Source organism: Bos indicus x Bos taurus, chromosome 24 (assembly GCF_003369695.1).
Source record: "Bos indicus x Bos taurus breed Angus x Brahman F1 hybrid chromosome 24, Bos_hybrid_MaternalHap_v2.0, whole genome shotgun sequence".
Lineage (NCBI taxonomy): Eukaryota > Metazoa > Chordata > Mammalia > Artiodactyla > Bovidae > Bos > Bos indicus x Bos taurus.
The window spans coordinates 37,147,757-37,172,491 of NC_040099.1; the positions used below are offsets into that span (position 1 = coordinate 37,147,757).

The following is a 24,735-nucleotide window of genomic DNA, read 5'->3' on the forward strand; positions in this document are numbered from 1 at the left end:
TGATTGAGGATTTGATTTTTTGAGTCTTACTGTTAGGTCCATAGTGCTTCCCCAGTAGCTTAGATGGTAAAGCATCTGCCTGCAATGCAAGAGATCCAGGTTCAATCCTTTGGTTGGGAAAACCCCCTGGAGAAGGATATAGCAACCCACTCCAGTATTCTTGCCTGGAGAATTATACTTGTTCATATGCTCACTAGCTTTCAAATTCTGTTACTGTTGTCTTTTTTCTTGTTCTTTCTTTTTGAAGGTTTCAGTTCAGTTCAGTCGCTCATTAGTGTCTCTTTGTGACCCCGTGAATCGCAGCACGCCAGGCCTCCCTGTCCATCACCAACTCCCAGAATTCACCCAAACCCATGTCCATCCAGTCAGTGATGCCATCCAGCCATCTCATCCTCTGTCGTCCCCTTCTCCTCCTGCCCCCAATCCCTCCCAGCATCAGAGTCTTTTTCCAATGAGTCAACTCTTTGCATGAGATGGCCAAAGTATTGGAGTTTCAGCTTTAGCATCAGTCCTTCCAATGAACACCCAGGACTGATCTCCTTTAGAATGGACTGGTTGGATCTCCTTGCAGTCCAAGGGACTCTTAAGAGTCTTCTCCAACACCACAGTTCAAAAGCATTGATTCTTCGGTGCTCAGCTTTCTTCACAGTCCAGCTCTCACATCCATACATGACCACAGGAAAAACCATAGCCTTGACTAGACGGACCTTTGTTGGCAAAGTAATGTCTCTGCTTTTGAATATGCTATCTAGGTGGTCGTAACTTTCTTTCCAAGGAGTAAGCATCTTTTAATTTCATGGCTGCAATCACCATCTGCAGTGATTTTGGAGCCCCCCGAAATAAAGTCTGATACTGTTTCCCCATCTGTTTCCCATGAAGTGATGTGACCATATGCCATGATCTTCGTTTTCTGAATGTTGAGCTTTAAGCCAGCTTTTTCACTCTCCTCTTTCATTTTCATCAAGAGGCTTTTTTTTCCTCTTCACTTTCTGCCATAAGGGTAGTGTCATCTCCATATCTGAGGTTATTGATATTTTTCCTGGCAATCTTGATTCCAGCTTGTGCTTCTTCCAGCCCAGTGTTTCTCTTGATGTATTTTGCATAGAAGTTAAATAAGCAGGGTGACAACATACAGCCTTGACGTACTCCTTTTCCTATTTGGAACCAGTCTGTTCCATGTCCAGTTCTAACTGTTGCTTCCTGACCTGCATATAGGTTTCTCAAGAGGCAGGTCAGATGGTCTGGTATTACCATCTCTTCTCAGAATTTTTCACAGTTTCTTGTGATCCGCAGTCAAAGGCTTTGGCATAGTCAGTAAAGCAGAAATAGATGTTTTTCTGGAACTCTCTTGCTTTTTTGATGATCCAGCGGATGTTGGCAATTTGATCTGTGGTTCCTCTGCCTTTTCTAAAACCAGCTTGAACATCTGGAAATTCACAGTTCACGTATTGCTGAAGCCTGGCTTGGAGAATTTTGAGCATTACTTTACTACTAGCATGTGAGATGAGTGCAATTGTGCCGTAGTTTGAGCGTTCTTTGGCATTGCCTTTTTGGGATTGGAATGAAAACTGACCTTTTCCAGTCCTGTGGCCACTACTGAGTTTTCCAAATTTGCCGGCATACTGAGTGCAGCACTTTCACAGCATCATCTTTCAGGATTTGGAATAGCTCCACTGGAATTCCATCACCTCCACTAGCTTTGTTCGTAGTGATGCTTTCTAAGGCCCACTTGACTTCACATTCCAGGATGTCTGGCTCTAGGTGAGTGATCACACCATCATGATTATCTGGGTCATGAAGATCTTTTTTGTACAGTTCTTCTGTGTATTCTTGCCACCTCTTCTTAATATCTTCTGCTTCTGTTAGGTCCATACCATTTCTGTCCTTTATCAAGCCCATCTTTGCATGAAATGTTCCCTTGGTAGCTCTGATTTTCTTGAAGAGATCCCTAGTCTTTCCCATTCTGTTGTTTTCTTCTCTTTCTTTGCATTGATCGCTGAGGAAGGCTTTCTTATCTCTCCTTGCTATTCTTTGAAACTCTGCATTCAGATGCTTAGATCTTTCCTTTTCTCCTTTGCTTTTCGCTTCTCTTCTTTTCACAGCTATTTGTAAGGCCTCCCCAGACAGCCATTTTGCTTTTTTGCATTTCTTTTCCATGGGGATGGTCTTGATCCCTGTCCCCTGTACAGTGTCACAAACCTCCATCCATAGTTCATCAGGCACTCTATCTATCAGATCTAGTCCCTTAAATGTATTTCTCACTTCTACTGTATAATCGTAAGGAATTTGATTTAGGTCATACCTGAATGGTCTAGTGGTTTTCCCTACTTTCAAGTCTGAATTTGGCAATAAAGAAGAGTTCATGATCTGAGCCACAGTCAGCTCCCGGTCTTGTTTTGAAGATTTAGGCCTCTTTAAAAAAAAGCTCTGTGGTGTCATATTATTATGGGGTTTTGGAGAGCTGATTTTTAAGTGCCTGGGACTATTTTGCCTTCTCTAATCATAAAGCCACTTTGGGGAGTGTTCCTTTTTTGTTCATACAGATCTACCATGTTCTTTAAATAACAACTGTGGAACTTTCCACAGTAGGGACTTGCTGTAGTTTTAGCAGTTTTCTTTGGTGAACATTTCATGTATTTCCAATTTTGCGACTGTTACACATCACGTTTCTATATGAGGGGGTGGGGAAATTATGTTTTGTGTACACGTGCTAGAATTTCTCTAGAGTGGATCCCAAGAAGTAGAATTGCCAAACTGAAATTATCAATATGTGCTTTAACATTTTATATATATTTTTTGTCAGGTTACCCTTCTAAAAGATTATGTACCCTCACCAACAGACTGAGGGTTCCTATTTCCCTATGCTCACTGCTGGCCAAGCTATATTACAGTATTTATTTAGCTTAGTCGGTAGTTAAGTTATTTAATTATTAGGTTGTGTATCTCTTTAGCCTTTATTGGACATTGTCATTCTGTGAAAGTCTATGCCCATTTTAATAGTGTAAAACTAGTTCTTAAGTGTGAGTTTTATCTGAATCACCTGCAGGTTTTATTAAACTGTAGACCAGTGGGCCTCATTCCTAGGGTATCTGACACAGGATAAGGTGAATCTTGGAATTTGCATTTCTAATAATTTCACAGGGGATGACTTGAAACTATTAGACTATAGACTGCATTTTAACAATAGCTGTTTATAGGAAGTTTTAATGTATTTAGGATTTAAATCCTTTATGGCATACATTGCAAATACTTTCTCATATGGAGCTTCTCTATTGACTTTGTATCTATTAAAATATTTTAATCTTTGTCACATATATCCTTGAATAGCTATTAAATATTGTGTTTTGCCTTACTTTTTCCTTTGATAAAATTGTAAACATTTCTTTATTATATTTGAATAATTTCATAGTTTAAAAACACATTTATCTCTGTTTCTAGGCTTATTTATATATATAAGATAACAATCTGTAATTTTCGCAGGTATATTGTAGATAGAATTTATGTAAATTTTGCTTATTTAAAATGCCATCTTTATCGTAGTTTAATCTTCCATATGTAAATAGATGTTTTTACCTTCAATGAATCTCTGACTGATGAATTTTCTTTTCGTGTTTTTTTTTTCAAGAGGGTAAACCAGAGAAATTTTCGTTCGGTCTTTTGGATCCTCCTTTTCGTGTTGGAGTCCCATTCAATATCCCTGTGGAGTTTCAGGATGAATTTGGTCATACTAGTCAACTGTCTACTGATATTCAGCCAATTTTTGAAGCAAGGTAATCTGAATGTTCATATTTGCTGAGTATTCACTGCATTTAGCTTAAATTATTTGTGTTAACTTCAGATTTATTTAAAATGTTTGATATTTTATGATATCTGGGGGATTTAGTTAGTCCCAAGCTATACTCTGCAGCTGTAGTGTCATATATGAATTATCTCAGTAAAGTTTGTTTGGACTGAATTTTTGCTGTTACAGTTACTTGGTTGAGACTAATAGGTCTGTCTTACTCCTTTTTTTTTTTTTTTTTGCAAGTATGATATGACGTCTCTTGGCAGTTCTATGCACTATACAATGTTTTTATTTTGTTGTTTGCTTAGAAATTATGGGCATTTAAACTTAGCGGTTACCTACTGGTAGGCTTTTAACCTGCTAGTAGAATTATTTTTAGTTTGTTTTTAAAACTATAACAATAAAAATTATGCTTTCCATGGAAATTTGATTCTTCCTTGGAATTTGCCTTTACTTAGTAACCCTGTAGAATGAACTGATTGGCTAATATTAAGAAATAGCAATGAAAAGTCCAGTTATATAATTGAGGATGTTCATCGTTTTCCATTACCTGTTTCTAAGGTGCCTAGGGAGAAATTCTTTTTCTCACATTTTTGCCAAATTTGTCTTTGGGGCCCACTTTTTAATGTATGCTTTCTTTTGCTATTGATGTGTACTTTTTCCCCCTTTTGGTGTAATTGTTTGCTCTTTTAATCGTTTGAGTATGTATTGTATTCCAGGCATTTGCTAGCTGGAGACATAAAAATGAATAAGAATATAGGATTTGCCTCTAGAAGCTCACAGACTAGTGAGATATAGCTTAGTGTCCAGATTTGTACCATGGTTTAAGTTCCTGAAAAACAAATCAGTTATAAAAAATATTGCAAATGAATTTTTCTAAATATTCTCTTAAGTTGCTAAATATGGTTCTTGTGCAAAAAGTGATTCTTTTGCAAAAAGTGATCTTTACATATTGCATTCATTTGAATATTAAACCATAATGGAAGAGTTGAATACTTAAACATCTATGTTTAAAAATAGCCTGCCAGTCTCCTCCATTCATGGGATTTTCCAGGCAAGAGTACTGGAGTGGGTTGCCATTTCCTTCTCCAAGGGATCTTCCCCACCCAGGGATTGAACCCTGGTCTCCCACATTGCAGGCAGACTCTTTACCATCTGAGCCACAAGGGAAGCCTGTTTAAAAATAAAGAACACTAAAAATGTAATCCATCTAGTCACAAATGGGAAATATTTGTGTGTTAGTTGACCCCTGTTTTTAATTATATCTTCCATCTTATCCTTGATAAGATATTCTTACAGAGTCTCTATCACACATACATATTGGTAATTAAGATTTGGGACTTAAAAAGTCTTGGTGGCCTGGCTGTGTGTATTTATCTTCATTATAGTAAGATCTTTGTCTAGTAGGTTTTTTTTTTTTCCCAGTGTTAACTAAATTAAAATAAAAATAATTCACACATACAGCCTAAAGAATCAAATAGGGTTGATAAGGCTTATTTAAAAAAAAAAAAAAAGAGTAGTTCTTCTGCCCTCTCCACCTCACCAACAATCCACTTCTCAAAACCACTTTCAGCTTTCTACTTGAATTTTTTGGTACCTGCTGCCATATATGTTAGTAACTTTTATGTTACTACTTCCTGATTCTTCAGTTTTAAGCTTTATCTCTTGACTTACGGCTAAGGAAGATGAGGACACACTCTCTTGTTGCCATTTGTATTACAAATAAGCCTCCTTCCTGTTCCTACATTTTTTAGTAAAGTTATACTCTGGCTTGATCAGTATTTAGTGCTTGCTCTATTAACATTATGTAAGTGCTAATTACTTTATTGCACAGCTGTTACACTTTTTTTTATTTTGCCAAGTAGCTTTCTGCCAGTTATCTGGTCTCTTTTCAAGATGCTTTGTACATAGAGAACTTGTCAGTTTCATATTCTTTAGACATCTTCCTTGGAACTTTGTGATGGTGGTCTGTATAGATCAGCTCTTAAGCTTGTTACGTTTGTCCTTCTGTGGTCTTCTTTCCTATTCATCCTGGGAATTTCCTCTGTCCTTTGTGTTGGGAAAATATATAAGAATAAAACCTACTGTGAGCCTAGAAAACTTCTTCACAAAGGTAGAAGAGAAAGGGAACAATTTTATGATTGAATAAACAGTAAACCAGACTGTGATCCTCATCACAATCTGATAAAGAGTTTGTAAAAACTGAAGGAAATCTTAACTCTGTTACATGGTAAAGTGAATATAACCTATCACATTCATGTTTTCAAGAAAAATTGCCAAGTGTCTTGATGACTGGGTGTAGAGTTTGCAGTTTGGGATCAGTTAATTGGAGTTAGGGCTGTGTGCTTTCACTGTTCAGTCCCTGGTCAGGGAACTAAGATCCTGCAAGTCGTGTGGTGCAGGCCCACCTCCACCCCACCCCCCTACCCCCCAAAAAAGAAAAAAGAACATTTGCAGCTTATTTTTAGATAATGGAGGAAATGTTAAAAAATAATTTATTTTTTCCAGTGGTTTAACTTTACATTATGACGAAATAACCAAAGGACCAAATTGTGTCATTCGAGGTGTTACAGCTAAGGGCCCTGTAAACTCTTGTCAAGGCAAGGTAAGCATTGTACGTACATGTTATAATGCATGTTTATTTCTTACATGGTAAAAATAAAATTGGACATTTAAAATTGAATAACCTAGTTTGGTGGCAAGATGACAGTAGTGTCAGGTTCTTAGGAATTAATCAGCATCATGTCACCTGACATACCATTACCACTTTCATCTCTGAGGAAGACCAGCACATTTGCTACTGTTCTTTTTTAAATGGTTATGAGCTAAATATGGCAACCCACTCCAGTGTTCTTGCCTGGAGAATCCCAGGGACGGGGGAGCCTGGTGGGCTGCCGTCTATGGGGTTGCACAGAGTCGGACACTATTGAAGTGACTTAGCAGCAGCAGAGCTAAATATTTTCAGCTGTCTTTATTTTCATTCCAGTCTCTTCATAGTCAAAGCCATTTTCAACAGCTATCTAGTACTATGTTGCTTCTTCTCTTGCTCTTTTTCTATTTTTCAATATTTTTCTTAGAATAGGAACAAAAATATAAGAAACTTTACCTTTGTAAACATATTGAGTTTGGTATTTGGATAAAGGAAGAGGGAGGAATAAAGTTAGGGATGGTAAAGGCAAACTGTAAGATAATTTTTCAGTTAAGAGTATAAAGTAGCTAACAGATTGCTATGACTAATGTGAACACTGTAACTAATAACTTAAGTGATATGTTACTTTTTCCCCATTATATCATTACCTTCAATACATATTTTAAAAATTTCCCCTGCCAAAATAATGTTTAAAATAGCGCATGTGAGTTTACTGCATTAAAGCAAAGAGCAAGTTCTGTCCATCCTCCTGAATTAAGCTGTTTCTGGAACAAGAACTTGAAATTCATGGAAATTTTGACTTCAGTAAATGTACTTAAAAAGATTTCTAGGTTTTAAAAACCTTTTTATTTTGAAATAATTATTTTTACAGAAGAGTTGCAGAGATGGTATAGAGAGTTCACATGTATTTCACCCAGCTTCCTCTGTTAAACATCTTATATAAACATTGTATATTTATCCAGTATTATCATTAATATAATACTTTAACAAAACTGTGGACTTCAACATTTCACCAGTTTCTCCACTATATGTTTCTATTCTGGAATCTAGAACATGACATTATATTTAGATATGTGTAGATTTGGGGTTTTTTCCATTTTACTACTTTCCAGATTTTTAAAATGCCCATACTAATTGTAGTAATTATTCAGAGGGTATGCCTTTTGAATTTGAAGATAGTATTGTCTGTAAAGAAGCAATATGAGCCAATTTTTTTCACCTGCGTTTCTTTCATGCATACATATGATAATTTTAGTCAATATAAATTTGCTGAGTGACTTTCTATAATGGTATGAAAATGAAAAGCAAAAAATAAATCAGAATTGAGGTGGTAAATTACTTGAGTATTTAGGATTTGAATTTAATTAAAATAATTTTTTTAACAGAATTTTAATCTGAAGGTTATTCTGCCGGGTTTAAAAGAAGACTCACAGATTTTAAAAATTAGATTACTTCCAGGTAATATTACTTTAAGAAATATTCCTAATACTTACCTTTTAAATGATATTCTTATGTTAAAGTATAATGACACTTATAAAGGTGAAGTGTTTTTTGGTTTGGTTATGGTATAAGTCTTGAAAATACGTTTGAATGTCATGCATAACACTAACAAATAATCAATTAAAAAACAGGGTAGCATTTAGGAAGACTTGAGTTAAGTTCTAAAAATAATCTGAAAGAATAATGTGAATATTGAAAACACATTGTGAAACTATTCTTAAGGGTGTACAACTAGGATTATATTAGAACTGGATCTGTCCTTTTTCTGATATAGCTAAATATTTCATATTTTAAGAAGAAAAGTTTTTTATGCTTTTATGTTGTTGAGTAATGATTTATCAACCTAAAAAGTGATTCTAATGAAATTTTTAATGAAAAAGAAACATACTAACTATTTCCTTTCACAGATTGTTGTAGTTTGAGCTTGCTCTCAAGCATGAATTGATAAAGAAGTAAAGATTGGCCCATTGGTAGAAGTACAAAAAAAAATTGTTTCATATTAATACTTATGATGCTTTTATTTTGAAAGGTTAGCTAAAATGTATGGATTATTCAAGTCTCAGGGGAAGTTCTTATTAACCAGATAGTGCTGACAAATTTTTTTAGAAGTTGAGAGTGATGGTTGTGAGGTGGAACGTGGGACTGTGTAGTCAGAGTAGTCACTGACTCAAGTCTGCCCCTTGTAGCCATGTGACCTGGACAGGATACTTACTCTGTCTGCATCCCAACTTCCTCAGGCATAAAATGGGAATGATACTAATAGTACCTTCTTGGTCAAGGTCATTGTAAGGATTCTGAGAAAAGAGTTGGCATGTGGTTAAAACACAAATATTAACTGATATAACTTGTTCTTTGTAAGCTTGTGTTCCCAGTATTTAGTATAAATTGTATTTTAAAATATCAGTGTTTATAGGGCACACTAGGTCATGCTGCTATTGAAGTGTAAAACCTCTTTTATTAGTTTAGAGGAAAATTATGGTGCAGCTTGCTTAGGATATCAAAGGGTTGTGGGTGGTCTAACGAGTAAATTATCTGGTTATGTCATTACATGAACTGATCCTTTGAGCAAAATTACGTAATAGAGGTATGTAGTGTGCCTGAGAAATCAGTCATTGTGTAAAAGATAGAAAATTTAAAAAGTAGTTTAATAAACTTTTACTTTTTTCTTGAATACTGTTTTCCAGGATCTTTTTTAGTATTTTACACATTTGAGTGATTTCTAGCATGAGTTACCACATGCCTTAGCTTGTCCATAAAACCGAGGCTAGATCTCAAACATTTTAATACAATTGGAAATCTGTGCATTTGGGAGTTGTGTGTAGAATCTATTCATTTGGGGGTAGAAATGTTTAAACATGGATATTTCTTCTTTCTCAGCATTATTTAAAAGATACTAAAACTTAAAATGTTAAAAGCTGTTTCTTTTGCTGTTTTAACATTTCAGTTTTGGAAACCTGAATCTCATTTTCATTATATAAATTTTCTGGTAGGTCCTCCTCGTCGATTGAAAGTGAAACCTGATTCTGAAATTTTAGTTATAGAAAATGGAACAGCTTTCCCATTTCAGGTAGAAGTTTTGGATGAATCAGACAATATAACAGCACAGCCAAAGTTGATTGTTCATTGTAAGGTAAGCTGTTGTAAGATAAGAATGTGTAGATTTTGAGTGCCATTGTAGTAACTGGAAATCACTGTCTTTTGGCTCTTTTATAGTAAGCCTGATAAAGTATCTAGACTGTGTAATGATTATTCCATGCAGAAATTTGTGGGCTGTCTCATTGCCAATAATTTTCAACATCTCTAATCCGATAATGACACCAACTATGCCAAGTATTGAACTACAGATTACTCCCCGCTCCTTCCTTTATCCATCCTCCTCATTTCAGATGAAGTACTCAGTTATGAGTAGAATGATACAATTATCCTTGAGGATTAAGGATGGATGGGTAAATGAATATGAGTAAAAGAGCTCAAGAAGGAAAGGAAAACCCAAATAGGTAGAGTAAAAGAAAGAATGATGATTAAGGAAGTTGATTTTTCTTCCAAAATCAGCATATTTTACCTAGAATTATAGAAACTTACTCTTTTTTTTTTTAATTTAATTTTATTTTTTAACTGTACAATATTGTATTGGTTTTGCCATATATCAACATGAATCCGCCACAGGTATACACATGTTCCCCATCCTGAACCCTCCCTCCTGCCTCCCCGTACCATCCCTCTGGGTCATCCCAGTGCACCAGCCCCAAGCATCCAGTATTGTGCATTGAACCTGGACTGGCAACTTGTTTCATATATGATATTATACGTGTTTCAGTGCCATTCTCCCAAATCATCCCACCCTCTCCCTCTCCCACAGAGTCCAAAAGACTGTTCTATACATCAGTGTCTCTTTTGCTGTCTCATATACAGGGTTATCGTTACCATCTTTCTAAATTCCATATATATGCATTAGTATACTGTATTGATGTTTTTCTTTCTGGCTTACTTCACTGTGTATAATAGGCTCCAGTTTCATCCTCCTCATTAGAACTGATTCAAATGTATTCTTTTTAATGGCTGAGTAATAACTCCATTGTGTATATGTACCACAGCTTTTTTATCCATTCATCTGCTGATGGACATCTAGGTTGCTTCCATGTCCTGGCTATTATAAACAGTGCTGCGATGAACATTGGGGTACACGTGTCTCTTTCCCTTCTGGTTTCCTCAGTGTGTATGCCCAGCAGTGGGATTGCTGGGTCATAAAGCAGTTGTATTTCCAGTTTTTTAAGGAATCTCCACACTGTTCTCCATAGTGGCTGTACTAGTTTGCATTCCCACCAACAGTGTAAGAGGGTTCCCTTTTCTCCACACCCTCTCCAGCATTTATTGCTTGTAGACTTTTGGATCACAGCCGTTCTGACTGGTGTGAAATGGTACCTCATAGTGGTTTTGATTTGCATTTCTCTGATAATGAGTGATGTTGAGCATCTTTTCATGTGTTTGTTAGCCATCTGTATGTCTTCTTTGGAGAAATGTCTATGTAGTTCTTTGGCCCATTTTTGATTGGGTCGTTTATTTTTCTGGAATTGAGCTGTAGGAGTTGCTTGTATATTTTTTAGATTAGTTGTTTGTCAGTTGCTTCATTTAGAAACTTAATTCTTTTCATTCAGAAATTATCTAGTATATTAGTGAATTATACTTAGTTTTCTAATTTATAGTCAGAAGTAGTAGCTATACTATATTATTTGAAAATTTAAGTTATTGAGTAACAGTTGCATTTGATTGGGATCTTAAATTATTTTGTATGCTTCCAATAGTTTTCAGGTGCTCCAAACCTTCCAATCTATGTTGTGGATTGCAGTAGTTCTGGAACTAGCATTTTATCAGGACCAGCAATTCAAGTTCAGAATATTAAAAAAGACCAGACACTTAAAGCAAAAATTGAAATACCTGTAAGTTGTTATTGTTTTTCATTGGTATTATATTGAATTTTTATTCAAATACTCTTTAATAACTTTATAATATTTCATGTAAAGTTGTTTGACTCTTTAAGATGAGATATTTGTGATTCTTTTAGCCAGAGGGAAGAAAAGGCAAAAATGAAATGGTATAGTAAATAATACTTTGTATCAGATATTAGAAATTTCTTACTCAAACCTTTTATAATATCTATAGCTATTATTGATTATATGTTCCTAAAATTATTTTTTTCCTATTATTAGAGTGTAACAACTATCCGTTTTATTTTATTCGTTTGTTTCTTATAGTTACACCTATTTCTTAGAAAGTTTAATAAATGTCCCTGTTGAACCACTACTGAAGGATATATGAACATTTAATATGTATGTATAATTTAAAATAAATACATGGTTTTTCTTAGTGTTATCCTATAAAGAGAGTGCTGTGTTGATGTGCCAGGAGGACCCTTGTTCCTGGACGTTCATCATGGCTGAAGGTGAGGCCAGCCTAGAGGAGGGCAGGCAGGTGATAGAAGCATCTGCTTTCCGAAGATTGCTAAATGAGACAGTAGATACTTAAGCAAGTGAAATACCTGTACGTGATTTCTTCATGATTGATGTGGTGGTAGATAGCGAATTACCCAATCAGTTGATGAACCAATGTTTTTCCAACTAAGTATACATCAGCTAACATATACTGAGCCTCAAAAGGGTAAAAACTTTTATTTTTTAAAATTAGAATGAGATGATTTGACTTTATTCTAATTCTTTTCTTTTGAAACTAGTTATGTTTGATAATCTTAAAACATTTGTTATGCATTTCCTTTTTTTCAGTAATGTGAGCAATGTGTTTTTGAGTATATTGTCTTGCAAAAGAGCAAGACAATTCTGGAAGAAAAGATTTGTTGTTCAGGAGAAAGCTGGGCTTGAAAGCAAGGGAACATTTACATACAATTATATAAATACTGCAGAGCAGCAGCAGGCTGAAAATGAAGAGTACAAGACAGTTAAAACAAAGACCACAGTATACCTGTAATATGCAGTTTAAAAATGTTATCACAAAGCAGTGACTCTTAATTTTGAGTCAGGCAAATAAGATGTGCTTATGATAGCAGCAGGTGGGTTATTTGCCTGATACTCTGTGAAGTAGTAATTTTGACTGTGTCATTATTTGTGTGAATGGGCTTTGATAGAATGACCTCAAGTAGATGAGGAAGGAGACATTAGCAAAGCAGGATTGTAAAGGTATTTTAGGTTTAGACTTGAATTTTTTGTATTCTATGGAATGCACTATACCTAGATTCTGAAAGGATTGTGTAGTGTTTTAATTTTGTGTGCCTAAAATCAGTTTATGTAACATAGCAGCTCATCTCTGCTGATTCTTAAAACACTGCTGTTCTTATGACAAATTACAAACTGCTCAGCCTTGGGGCACCTAGAGTCCTTATCTAGCTACAAGCAACTCTGTCCACTTACCCCAATAAAAAATGAATTGAAAAAGCTTTAGAAGCTCCTTAAGTAATATATTTTATGGCAGTTATTTGTCTCTGATTTTGTAGAACATTCTTAATTTATTACACCTTTGTTCTTATTAATAAATGCTGACACCAAATCTGTGTCACATGTTAAACTTTCAGAAGTTTGCAACACTTTTAAGCAGATATACCAAGAGGAATGTTCTTTTAAGTCCAAATGTGCTAGTTTTAGGAGAAGGAAATGGCAACCCACTCCAGTGTCCTTGCTTGGATAATCCCAGGGACGGGAGAGCTTGGTGGGCTGCCGTCTGTGGGGTCGTACAGAGTCGGACACAACTGAAGCGACTTAGCAGCAGTAGCAGCAGCATGCTAGTTTTAGGTTTTAACAGTGTGACCACTTTCATTATTTATAACTTGATGGTATAAAATATGGGCTTGCTAATAGTACAGTGTCCTTTTAATGAGAGAACCTATAATTTTTAACAATATATAAGATGATCTCCCATAATATTGGAAATAAATTCCTAAGCAATACAAAAGAGTCACCATAAAAGCCAAAAATGATGTTTTCAGTACAGATGTTCTCATTCAGTATGTTATTTGTGTTTTTCTCTCTTCCCAGAGTTGTAAAGATGTAGCACCAGTGGAGAAGACTATTAAGTTGCTCCCCAGTAGTCACGTTGCCAGATTACAGATATTCAGTGTGGAAGGACAGAAGGCCATCCAGATCAAACATCAGGATGAGGTTAACTGGATAGCAGGAGATGTTATGCATAATCTTATTTTTCAAATGTATGATGAAGGAGAAAGAGAAATCCATATAACATCAGCTTTGACGGAGAAAATTAAAGTAGGTATCTCAAATAGATTATTTGCAAGAATTTTGTACATTTTTTGCTTGGAAGACTGAACAAGTTATATAGGCTGTCCTCTAAGAAGACGCTCATCCTAGCAAAACAAGATTGTTATTTAGAACCCCAGGCTAAATAAAATTTTGTGTTTTTTTTTTAACATGCACTAGATTGGAATGTTGAATGTGTCAAATCTGTGCTTAGAGAAATGATTTTGACACCTAAACAAAAATCCAGTCCTGATGAACTGTATTTATGTTCACAATTAAGATCTCTACTTGACCAGAGCAGTATTTTTGTAGCTCTTCTGAAGGCAGTAAAGAAAAGGTCTGTTAAAGGCAAACGGTAGAACAGTATTGTAAACCCCAAACCAGACCCCTGATTTGGCCATTTGAAATTGGTATAAGCAGTCTCTAAAATTGTTACCCGTACACAATGGTTTTGTCAGTTCTCACTACCTTCAGATGGTCCTCAGCCATCTAAATGTAGCATGTGTACCTTGAAAGGGTGAATCTATATGCTGAAACTGGAACAGCTCACCTCACAGAACCCAAGTAAAATGGTGGTGTTTTTTTTTCCGTCATGCTGCATAGCTTGTGGGATCTTAGTTCCTCAACCAGGGATCGAACCCAGGCTCTTGACAGTGAGGAGTCATGACCACTGTACCACCAGAGAATTCTCCTCTTTTTGCAGTATTAAATTCTGTAGCCATTCTGAGTCTCCAAGATATAGGATCTGATATCTTGTAAGAATTGTTTACCAGGGTTCAGCTGACATGATTTTTAAAATCATATTTGAAATAGCCCTTGCGCCAGCCGGTTTATTTTTTCCCTCCATAATAAGAGAAGGGAGGATTGAGAGAGAAATAGTCCTTATCCTGCTTGGAAGGGAGGCAAGCCATTTTTATCTCTCAGCAGATCTGAAGGCAAGTGGTTTAAAAGTGGTACTAGCAACCTGGCTTCTGAACTGATACCTTGCTTTCTCATAATAATGTTTCCACAGTTTAGTTTCTTATTGGGATTAAGAATAAACATTGACTTGAGAGCCTCTTTCTGCATATAACCTTCTTTTTGCCATTCTCTAAGCTCATGGCCTGCTTTTGACACATTTTCCTCAATTTTAGTCATGATACATTTCTTGGGTTCCAGATATTTTAAAACATGTAGCTTTATTGACTATAAAGGATATTTATAATATACACACTTAAAGTGATTGTGTAGTCTTTAGAGAATTATCTATTACTGAGGAAAGTCAACCCAAACTGATACAGAAATCCTCTGAGCAGACATAGGAATTCTCTGAGCAGACATAGGAATTCTCTGAGCAGAGAGCACAGCTAGGGTGAAGGAAGACAGCCATTTTGTGCAACTCCTGCTTGCTGCTTCCACTATTTAAAAAAAGAAAAAAAGATATAAAGAATAAACAATGGTTTACAAAGATAACAAGGTAACTAAGAAAGTTAGAATGGTGTAAACTAGGATCACAATATTAGAATATCAGTGATTTAAGAATCACAGTTATAAAGGCTAAAAGCATAAAGTTGAGCTAAAAGTCTTAAATAGAAAGGATTGGAAGTTTAAAAGTAAAATAGAGTGGGGTAGTCAACTTAAAAAATGGATCAAATAACAAAATATGGAGTTTAAAATTAGAGCTAAAAACATTTGAGAGTGGATTAAGATCAAGATGTGGCCAGGATGGTAATTATATAGTGAATTTAACTTTTCTCACCTTGCTGAATAGGGTCCACTTATATCTCATTTAAAACCTGTAATAATAAGATTCTTTTTGAAAAAACAAAAACAATTGACTATAACTTCTCAGAATTGATCACATAATTTGATTCCCATGGTTTTTTTAAACTATAATGACCAGAGTAATAATCTTATGGCAAAGTGCTAAAGGAATGACTTAGGAATATTTATTTCATTGCATTGAAAGATGTGGCAGTATTAACAGGGAAGACAATGAAGATAACTTTTTTCTCTTGGTAATATATGAACCACCATCATTTATAGTCATAAAGGGCCTGCCTTTTTCCTTAGAGTTGGGGAGCATGGGTTGGTAAGATAACTGGCGGTAGGAAGACATTGAAGTAAGCTTTATATGATTCTTAAGTATATAATTTCCCTTCTAGGTTAATTGGACTCCTGAGATTAACAAAGAGCACTTGCTGCAGGGTCTGCTTCCTGATGTGCAAGTGCCGACATCTGTGAAAGACATGCGCTATTGCCAGGTTTCATTCCAAGACGACCATGTGTCTTTGGAAAGTGCATTTACAGTAAGGTGTGTGGGCATATTACATTTTGAGATGTTCAGCATATGGTGACAAAAATGCTTTTCACCAAAGCATACATATCAAAGTCATTTTTTAATGTAGAAATTTCCACAACTTCTTGGAAACAGGTTGTCTTTGGAATAAAGCTTCACTGATGATAGTGATTTATTCTTAATATCACTCTCAGCCTCCACTTAACTTGCCCCTTTAGTATCTGCCACACTAGAACTTTTGTTAAAGGAATATCCTCCTAGGACAGACAACAGTGAAAACTCCTAGAAAATGACAAAAACGTGAGAAATATAAAAGATGCAGTGTGATCAGTCAATGTGTTGCTCAGAAGGAGTTCTTTCATTAGTTAGTGGCGATTTTCGAAGCTGAGTCTACCTGATAGAAAAGGGGAAATTTTAAGTAAATATATAGAAGACCTGTCCTTCACCCTGGCCTGTCAGTTCCTTGGCTGCCTCTTTTTTATTAACCTTTTCTACTTTAATTCTGTACACATTTCCATACTATTCCAACACTTAGAATAGCTCCATGTCTGAGACAAAATGATCAGATGTACCACTCTTCAGTCAGAGACAGATCTCTTGATGAGTCATTCTTACCAACCCATCTGCTTTTTTTTTTTCAGTGCTCTCATGTCATAATTTCCTTCTAATCCAGGATAGATAACTGTGATCTAACATGCATTTATTTTTTTGGTCAGTATTCTCTACTGTCTTTGCAAGCTGTCTTTTCTGTATTTCCCTTTGGGTTAATAGTGATACTGTTTTTTAAGTTTAAGAAAATGAGCATTACATATGTTACTCCTTAGCATGTTGAAACTGTTTTCTACAATAATGGTGTAATTAAAGCCTTTAATTTGTTAATCAATTTCAGACCACTTCCAGATGAACCTAAACATCTAAAATGTGAATTAAAAGGAGGAAAAACGGTACAGATGGGTCAAGAGCTTCAAGGAGAAATAGGTTAGTATGACCTACTTTCTTTCTTTAAAACACTTCTGTAATACGTCCTTATGTTTATGTTTTGGCATATATAATCTGAAAGGAAAACTTTGGATTTATATATGGTTAATGGTTTAAAATCCACTGTTGGAAAGATTGAAGCATTTTCCCTATCTTTGCCTATGCTGACCTAATTCTGAAAACAGTTAGTTGAAAAGAATGTTGACTTTTGTTAGAAAAGAATGTTGACTTTTGTTAGCATAAAATAAATATGTGAGTGTGATTCATATCCTATATTTTTCTTATATCCAGATTATTACATGACAGTAAATTGTTTCCTTCAAATATTCATGGTAAAACATGTGACATCAACATCATGTTAAATTAAGATACTGTAAAATTAAACTTCCTCCCCCTTTTTAGTTATAACTGTTACAGATCAGTATGGGAATCAGATTCAAGCATTTTCACCAAGTTCTCTGTCTGCATTGGGAATTGCTGGGATTGGACTTGATAGCTCACATTTGAAAACTACTTTTCAGGTATGACTGTTTCCCGTTAACAGTTGACTATTCCATTCAAATTATATATAACAGAAAGTTTGGGAAAAACAGAAATGAGAGAGATTTGATTGTTGCGGTATTTACAATGAAAAATTGTAAAAGTAATTTTTATTATGTAAAGAAAATTGAAGTAATTTTTATTATGAAAATTTAAACATACACAAAAATTTTGAACATACACAAAAATAGCATAAGTAGTATAAATAATTCCCATGGTCCTACCAGTCAGCTTCAGCATTCATCACTTCCCCCTTACCTGTCACTTTGAAGCAAATTCTATACATCATACCATTTCATCCCTAAGTATTTTGACATGTGTACAAAGGTCATTTTTCATGTAGCTATTTAAGTAAAATTTCTTGGTGCTCAGTCCCTGCATTAAATAGAATACCTGGGAGAATACTAGTTGTAAAAGTATGCAAGTGTGCAGTTAATTGAGATTAGCTTGAAAAATAAGAATCCTGGTGAAATGATTTCTGCAAGCAAGGAAACACAAGTATTCTTGGAGAGAATAAAGATGGTTTTCTAGAAAAGATGTTGGAGTTGAGCCTTCAAGGAACCTACCAGCCTAGAGCAGGTCAGAAAGAAGGAATTCTAAGGCTCGAGTAAAGTTGAATCCATTTAGGGCATTTAGTGGTTTTTAAACCTCTTCTTCCTTTTGGAGCCTCCATTATCCTTCTTACCCAACAGAAGAATCATGAGAGTCTCATCATTGCCCTTCCTAACTGGAGTTTTTGTTTCCACTAACCTACTAGGCTGTTATTTTCTAGTTTTCAGAATGCCTTTTCTACAATATCTTAGCACTGCTGAGGAACTTCTAGTCGTGTTTTGTTTACTGTAAAAGATCAGGTTTGATCTATTACTTTCAGATGCTCTCTTGTCTAGCTTCACCCTCTGTGTAGATGAAGTCAGATAATAACCACTGTTGTACACGAACAGTCTCTTCTTCCTGTCACGTTATGCATAGACACCCATCCTCTTTCAACTAATTGTTCCTAAATTATAACCTGTTTTCCTACATCTTGTTTTCCCTGTCTGTTAGAGTCCCATCAGCATATAAACATGCCATACTCTCTGTCCTTGGCCCTGAAACATGTCCATCTAGTACTGCCCTCTTTTTCTCCTTTTTATATATAGAACAACTCCTTGGAAGAGTTATGTATTCTCTCTGTTTTCACATTTTCAGTCTCATTCCCAGGCAGGCCTCTTGGGTTTTTCTGCCCTGTGCCACCTGACCAAATCTAGTGTCATTTTTCAGTTCCCATCTTATGCCACCTGTCAGCATTTTATACTGTGAGGTTAGACTCTGTCTGTTTAGGGTGCCTAAGTACGCCAAAGTATTCTGCTACAGCACACCTGTCTCCTCCCATGGCTCATTCTCCAGTCAAGTTGACTTTCTTTCTACTGTCATTTTACAATTGATAGGTACTATCTTGACTCACTTTCATAGAAACAATGGAAGTCTACCCCTAGTCTCTGCATAAAAAAAAGAACCTTCCAGTTTTTTTTTTTTAAACCAAAGTTGTTTTTAAATAACACTGTTTTTAAAGTCTTTTTAAAATAAAATATTGATTTTAATGTGCCATTGTTTCTTAAGATTATTTCCACATCTTCATAAAATGTACTGCTCTTTTGAAGCACATTCCCTTGGTAATATCAACATGTAGGAAAAAAATGTGGCAAACAGGGAAGGAGCTTGTTGGGCAGGCACATATGTGGCTATTTGGGGAGCAGAAAGGAGACAGTGCAAGTGTAAAGAAGAGGGAAATTAGGAAAAGATAAGGAAAAAGGACATAGGTTGAACCTTTTCGATCTCTCCCTCACAAAAGAGAATTTCAGTTTCTTGTCTCAAGGAAATGAAATTCAGGGCACGCCAATATTGGCCTGTGTGTGTTACTTGCTGCTGTTTTACCAGAAACACATCTGTATGCACATAGGTAGTGACAGCATTTTCTTTCTTTTTTCTGAAAACTAAACATGATCTTCCTGGTGTTTTTTTCAATGTGCTTTTCCTCACTAGGAAAATACACAAAGTATAAATGTGAAAGGCATCAGATTTATTCCAGGTCCCCCTGGAAATAAGGATCTTTGCTTTACTTGGCGTGAATTTTCTGACTTTATTCGAGTGCAGCTAGTTTCTGGGCCACCAGCTAAACTTCTCCTTGTAGACTGGCCGGAGTTAAAGGAGGTAAGTACCTTCCTGCCTTGATTGAAAGAATTTAATATCAATATTTTGACCTACTAACTGCTTCAGAGTGTTAGTAGATCAAAAGTTATATTTTGTTGTTGGAGTACTAACAATAGTAACAATAACAAAAGGACAAAGGAATATGAATTTTAATACTTTATTATTCATCACTGTGCCCTCATTTGTTAAAAAAAATAGTGATACTTCAAATTCTAAGAGTTTTATTATAGAAATTAAAAATATGCATTAAAATAAAAATAGATAATGAACCACCAGTTTCAACAGTTACTGATTTTCACCAATTGTATTTCTTTGTTCTCTCTCACTGGCTTATTAAAAAAATGTTTTTGCCGGAATTTTTAAATGCATGCCAGATATCAAGTCATTCATTACACTCTTAAAAACATCAGTTTGCTTCCCTGTGCTTATAGTTATGCATATCTTAAATACTAATTTGCAAATCTCTGTCAAATCTGTTACCTTTCAATTTTCATTAAATTTTTAGAATTCTGATTTTAAAATGTTCACATTCTGGTGTTCAGTTATGGTGTGGCAGAGCCTTATCTGTTGGTACGAAAGGTTATTTTTTCTAATGGAAAATCATCTCACATGACCATGGTAGTAGATGAAATTATCCCACAAAGGAACTGATGATCTGAGAAAAGCTTACATATCTCTGCTCTAGTCCTTTTTTGATGTTGTCCTTTTTTGATTTGTAAATTTAAAAAATATGACAGTGCTTTAAAAACAATTTTTTCCTTAACACTTGTTGACTGAAGAGTTGTACTGCAAATCCAGTGCACTTGTTTTTATATAAGCGTATTTACTGCATAAATCAATGCCTTCTTAGAAACCTAATGATGTCAATAAAGAATTTGTTGACTGACAGTATCATGGAATAATTGGGTACCTTTGAGGTGGAAAAAATCTTTACATGTTCATATTTTTAAATGATTTTGTGGAGGGGAATAGAAAAATTAATGACAGCTTGTTAACTCAAAAATTTATTATAGGATTTATTTGCAGATACCACTGAAATCCAAAAGCTTTAAAAATAAAACGTAAAACCAATTCTCTGTTAAGAGATATGTTGTATATGAGTAAGGCTGAAAATGTTATCATTGAATATGTGGTTTTCCTAGAATTTTCCAATTTAATTTTTGACCTACCTCCCTCGTCCACACACAGGATCTTAAATAGAAAGGGGAACTAATTTAACACCTAAGCATGATAAATAGAAAAATTATATAAATATACATATATTTTCTCAGTTGATCTTCAACATTATGATGTATTGTCCTTCCTTATAAATGAGGAAACAGATTCCTTCCTTACAAATGAAGAAACAAATTCTGAAACATTATATTGCATGACAGTATTAATAAGTGGCAAATCATGAACGTTTGGTTTTGGTTATTTCCTTTCTCCACTACTACCCAGAAGAATTTTCAGCTAACAGCTTGGGCTGTAAGTTGTTTACTGAAAGATATTCTTTACCAGGTAGTTGCTGTTTGATAGATGGACAATTATGTAACTAGAAATAAAGACCCTGATGTGTTTACATTTGGAAACATTAGCACTTTTTGTGTATTCAGGCTTTTTATAAACTTTAGCACATAGAATATAGTCTATCCATGAAAATTTTTTTGGTAGTCAAGCATAAACCAGCTTCAAGGGTATCTTTTAAAAAAAAAGTTCCTAACACATTATTGATGTTTCTCCCACTTGTTAGCAACCTCCTAACATAATTGGAGGGATGGAGGAAGCAGAGGGAACATTACTAGTAGGAGAGAGGTGATAAATCACTTTCCTTTTTTGCTAGTTATGTCTTTCCTATCTTCTTTTTTTCTTTAACTTTTAACATCTGATACAGAGGATTGGACTTTTAACAGGTTTCTTGCTTGACAGTGGGTTTTCTTTGATATACCTAGGTCAGCATACAAATTCCCAGAGTTACACAGGCCTTATTTGGATTAAGGGAAAGGCAAGAATCATTTTAAGTCTACACTGTTTTGTTTAAGTTTATCCATGACTAGCCCTGTTTGACTAGGAGCTGGAAAGCTGTGCATACTGCTTCATGTAGACTTGACAGAGTGCCAACAATTGGTGGAGGAGTTAGACTGTAGATTGACCAGTGCTAAATATGAGAGCCTGAGATAAACTTCTGTTTCCATTGCAGTCCTTGCAACATGTAATTTTCAGAATTCTTGACTAGCTCTGGAAGCCAGTAATGTCAAATATATTTTCCCTTTTATCAAATTTTTAATCATTTCTATAAGAAGAGTATTATTAGTGACAGTGTAATTGAATTTCAGAAGTTTATTTTAATGGATAAAAGGAGCTATTTGTGAGTAAAACAGATAAATTCAGTGATTGTTTCACTTAAACAGTAATCATATTGTTCGGCATGTGTTAGTGCTTCTTAAAAGATTTGTATATGTTTTAGTCCATTCCAGTGATTAATGGAAGAGAATTGCAGAATCCTCTCATTGTTCAACTTTGTGATCAGTGGGATAATCCAGCACCTGTGCCACAGGTTAAAATAAGTCTTGTAAAAGCTAACAATTTAAAGGTACGTTTTAAACATCCTTAAATAATTCTCACTTAAAATTTTGGCTTTCATTCTCAGGATCATCGTATCTTTAGCTGTTACCTTTCTTTTTTTAAAAAAATAATATCTTATATAATCTTCACTATTGCTTAGTTTTGTTTTTGTTATTCAGTCACTAAGTTGTGTCCGACTCTTTGTGGTCCCATGGACTGTAGCATGCCAGGTCTCCCTTACCCTCACTCTCTCCTGGAGTTTGCCCAAGTTAATTGCTTATTTTGTTAGTCTAACATTTTAATAGTTATTTTGAGGAAGTACAGTTTATATCTTGCAAACAGTGTAACAAGAGATAGCAGTCTCTAATTATGACTGTTATTACACAGTATTAATAATATCTGAATTTCAGATTACGAATAGGTAATGCTGACAAGGTGGAAGAAGTTAGATACAATGACCTGCAGTCTGGGTTATGAAACAGGCATTATTGGGGAAACTTAAAAGCTCTAAGGGTGAAGCAAGAGAGTCATATGAGTAGCTGTGCTCTGCCTGCCTTTTGGAGAGCTACCTGGGTAGAGCTGTTGAACCTCTACTGAGACCTAGTCTAGGGAAATCAGCAAGCATGAACATGGCCTTGTAATGTTTGGGTGCAAACATAGTGCTTGGATACCAGGAAGTCCAGAATTAGGTTCAGTTCAGTTCACTCGCTCACTCATGTCCGACTCTTTGTGACCCCATGAACCGCAGCACGCCAGGCCTTCCTCTCCATCACCAACTCCCGGAGTCCACCCCAACCCATGTCCATTGAATTGGTGATTCCATCCAACCATCTCATCCTCTGTCGTCCCCTTCTGCCCTCAATCTTTCCCAGCATCCGTCTTTTCCAATGAGTCAGCTCTTTGCATCAGGTGGCCAAGTATTGGAGTTTCAGCTTCAACATCAGTCCTTCAATGAACACCCAGGACTGATCTCCTTTAGGATGGACTGGCTGGATCTCCTTGCAGTCCAAGAGACTCTCAAGAGTTTTCTCCAACACCACAGTTCAAAAGCATCAATTCTTCGGTGCTCAGCTTTCTTTACAATCCAAGTCTCACAAACGTACATGACCACAGGAAAAACCATAGCCTTCACTAGGCGGACCTTTGTTGACAAAGTAATGTCTCTGCTTTTCAATATGCTGTCTAGGTTGGTCATAACTTTCCTTCCAAGGAGTAAGCATCTTTTAATTTCATGACTACAATCACCATCTGCAGAGATTTTGGAGCTCAGAAAAATAAAGTCAGCCACTGTTTCCACTGTTACCCCATCTATTTGCCATGAGGTGATGGGACCGGATGCCATGATCTTCGTTTTCTGAATGTTGAGCTTTAAGCCAACTTTTTCACTCTCCACTTTCACTTTCATCAAGAGGCTTTTTAGTTCCTTTTCACTTTGTGCCATAATGATGGTGTCATCTGCATATCTGAGGCTATTGGTATTTCTCCCGGCAATCTTGATTCCAGCTTGTGCTTCTCCAACCCAGCTTTTCTCATGTTGTACTCTGCATATAAGTTAAATAAGCAGGGTGACAGCATACAGTCTTGATGTACTCCTTTTCTTGTTTGGAACCAGTCTGTTGTTCCATGTCCAGTTCTAACTGTTGCTTCCTGACCTGCATACAGGTTTCTCAAGAGGCAGGTCAGGTAGTCTGGTATTTCCATCTCTTTCAGAATTTTCCACAGCTTATTGTGATCCACACAGTCAAAGGCTTTGACATAGTCAATAAAGCAGAAATAGATGTTTTTCTGGAACTCTCTTGCTTCGATGATCCAGCAGATGTTGGCAATTTGATCTCTGGTTCCTCTGCCTTTTCTAAAACCAGCTTGAACATTTGGAAGTTCACAGTTCTCGTATTGCTGAAGCCTGGCTTGGAGAATTTTGAGCGTTACTTTACTAGCATGTGAGATGAGTGCAATTGTGCAGTAGTTTGAGCATTCTTTGACATTGCCTTTCTTTGGGATTGGAATGAAAACTGACTTTTTCCAGTCCTGTGGCCACTGCTGAGTTTTCCAAATTTGCTGGCATATTGAGTGTAGCACTTTCACAGCATCATCTTTCAGGATTTGAAATAGCTCCACTGGAATTCCATCACCTCCACTAGCTTTGTTTGTAGTGATGCTTCCTAAGGCCCACTTGACTTCACATTCCAGGATGTCTGGCTCTGGGTGAGTGATCACACCAGGATTATCTTGGTCATGAAGATCTTTTTTGTACAGTTCTTCTGTGTATTCTTGCCACCTCTTCTTAATATCTTCTGCTTCTGTTAGGTCCCTACCATTTCTGTCCTTTATTGAGCCCATCTTTGCATGAAATGTTCCCTTGGTATCTTTAATTTTCTAAAAGAGATCTCTAGTCTTTCCCATTCTGTTGTTTTCCTCTATTTCTTTGCATTGATCTCTGAGGAAGGCTTTCTTATCTCTCTTTGCTGTTCTTTGGAACTCTGCATTCAAATGGGTGTATCTTTCCTTTTCT

At 35.8% G+C, this 24,735-nt stretch overlaps 1 protein-coding gene across 2 annotated transcripts in view; it reads left to right on the forward strand.

Moving 5' to 3' along the window:
* Positions 1-24,735, forward strand: part of SMCHD1 (structural maintenance of chromosomes flexible hinge domain containing 1) — a 127,607-nt gene that overhangs the window by 55,632 nt on the left and 47,240 nt on the right. For both annotated transcript variants that reach the window (XM_027526268.1, XM_027526269.1), the window contains exons 20-30: positions 3,626-3,770; positions 6,293-6,389; positions 7,820-7,892; positions 9,425-9,564; positions 11,237-11,371; positions 13,475-13,702; positions 15,838-15,986; positions 16,861-16,949; positions 17,352-17,470; positions 19,512-19,679; positions 22,126-22,251. In XM_027526268.1, coding sequence (XP_027382069.1) covers positions 3,626-3,770; positions 6,293-6,389; positions 7,820-7,892; positions 9,425-9,564; positions 11,237-11,371; positions 13,475-13,702; positions 15,838-15,986; positions 16,861-16,949; positions 17,352-17,470; positions 19,512-19,679; positions 22,126-22,251 — 1,469 coding nt within the window. The remainder of the gene's footprint in view (positions 1-3,625; positions 3,771-6,292; positions 6,390-7,819; positions 7,893-9,424; positions 9,565-11,236; positions 11,372-13,474; positions 13,703-15,837; positions 15,987-16,860; positions 16,950-17,351; positions 17,471-19,511; positions 19,680-22,125; positions 22,252-24,735) is intronic.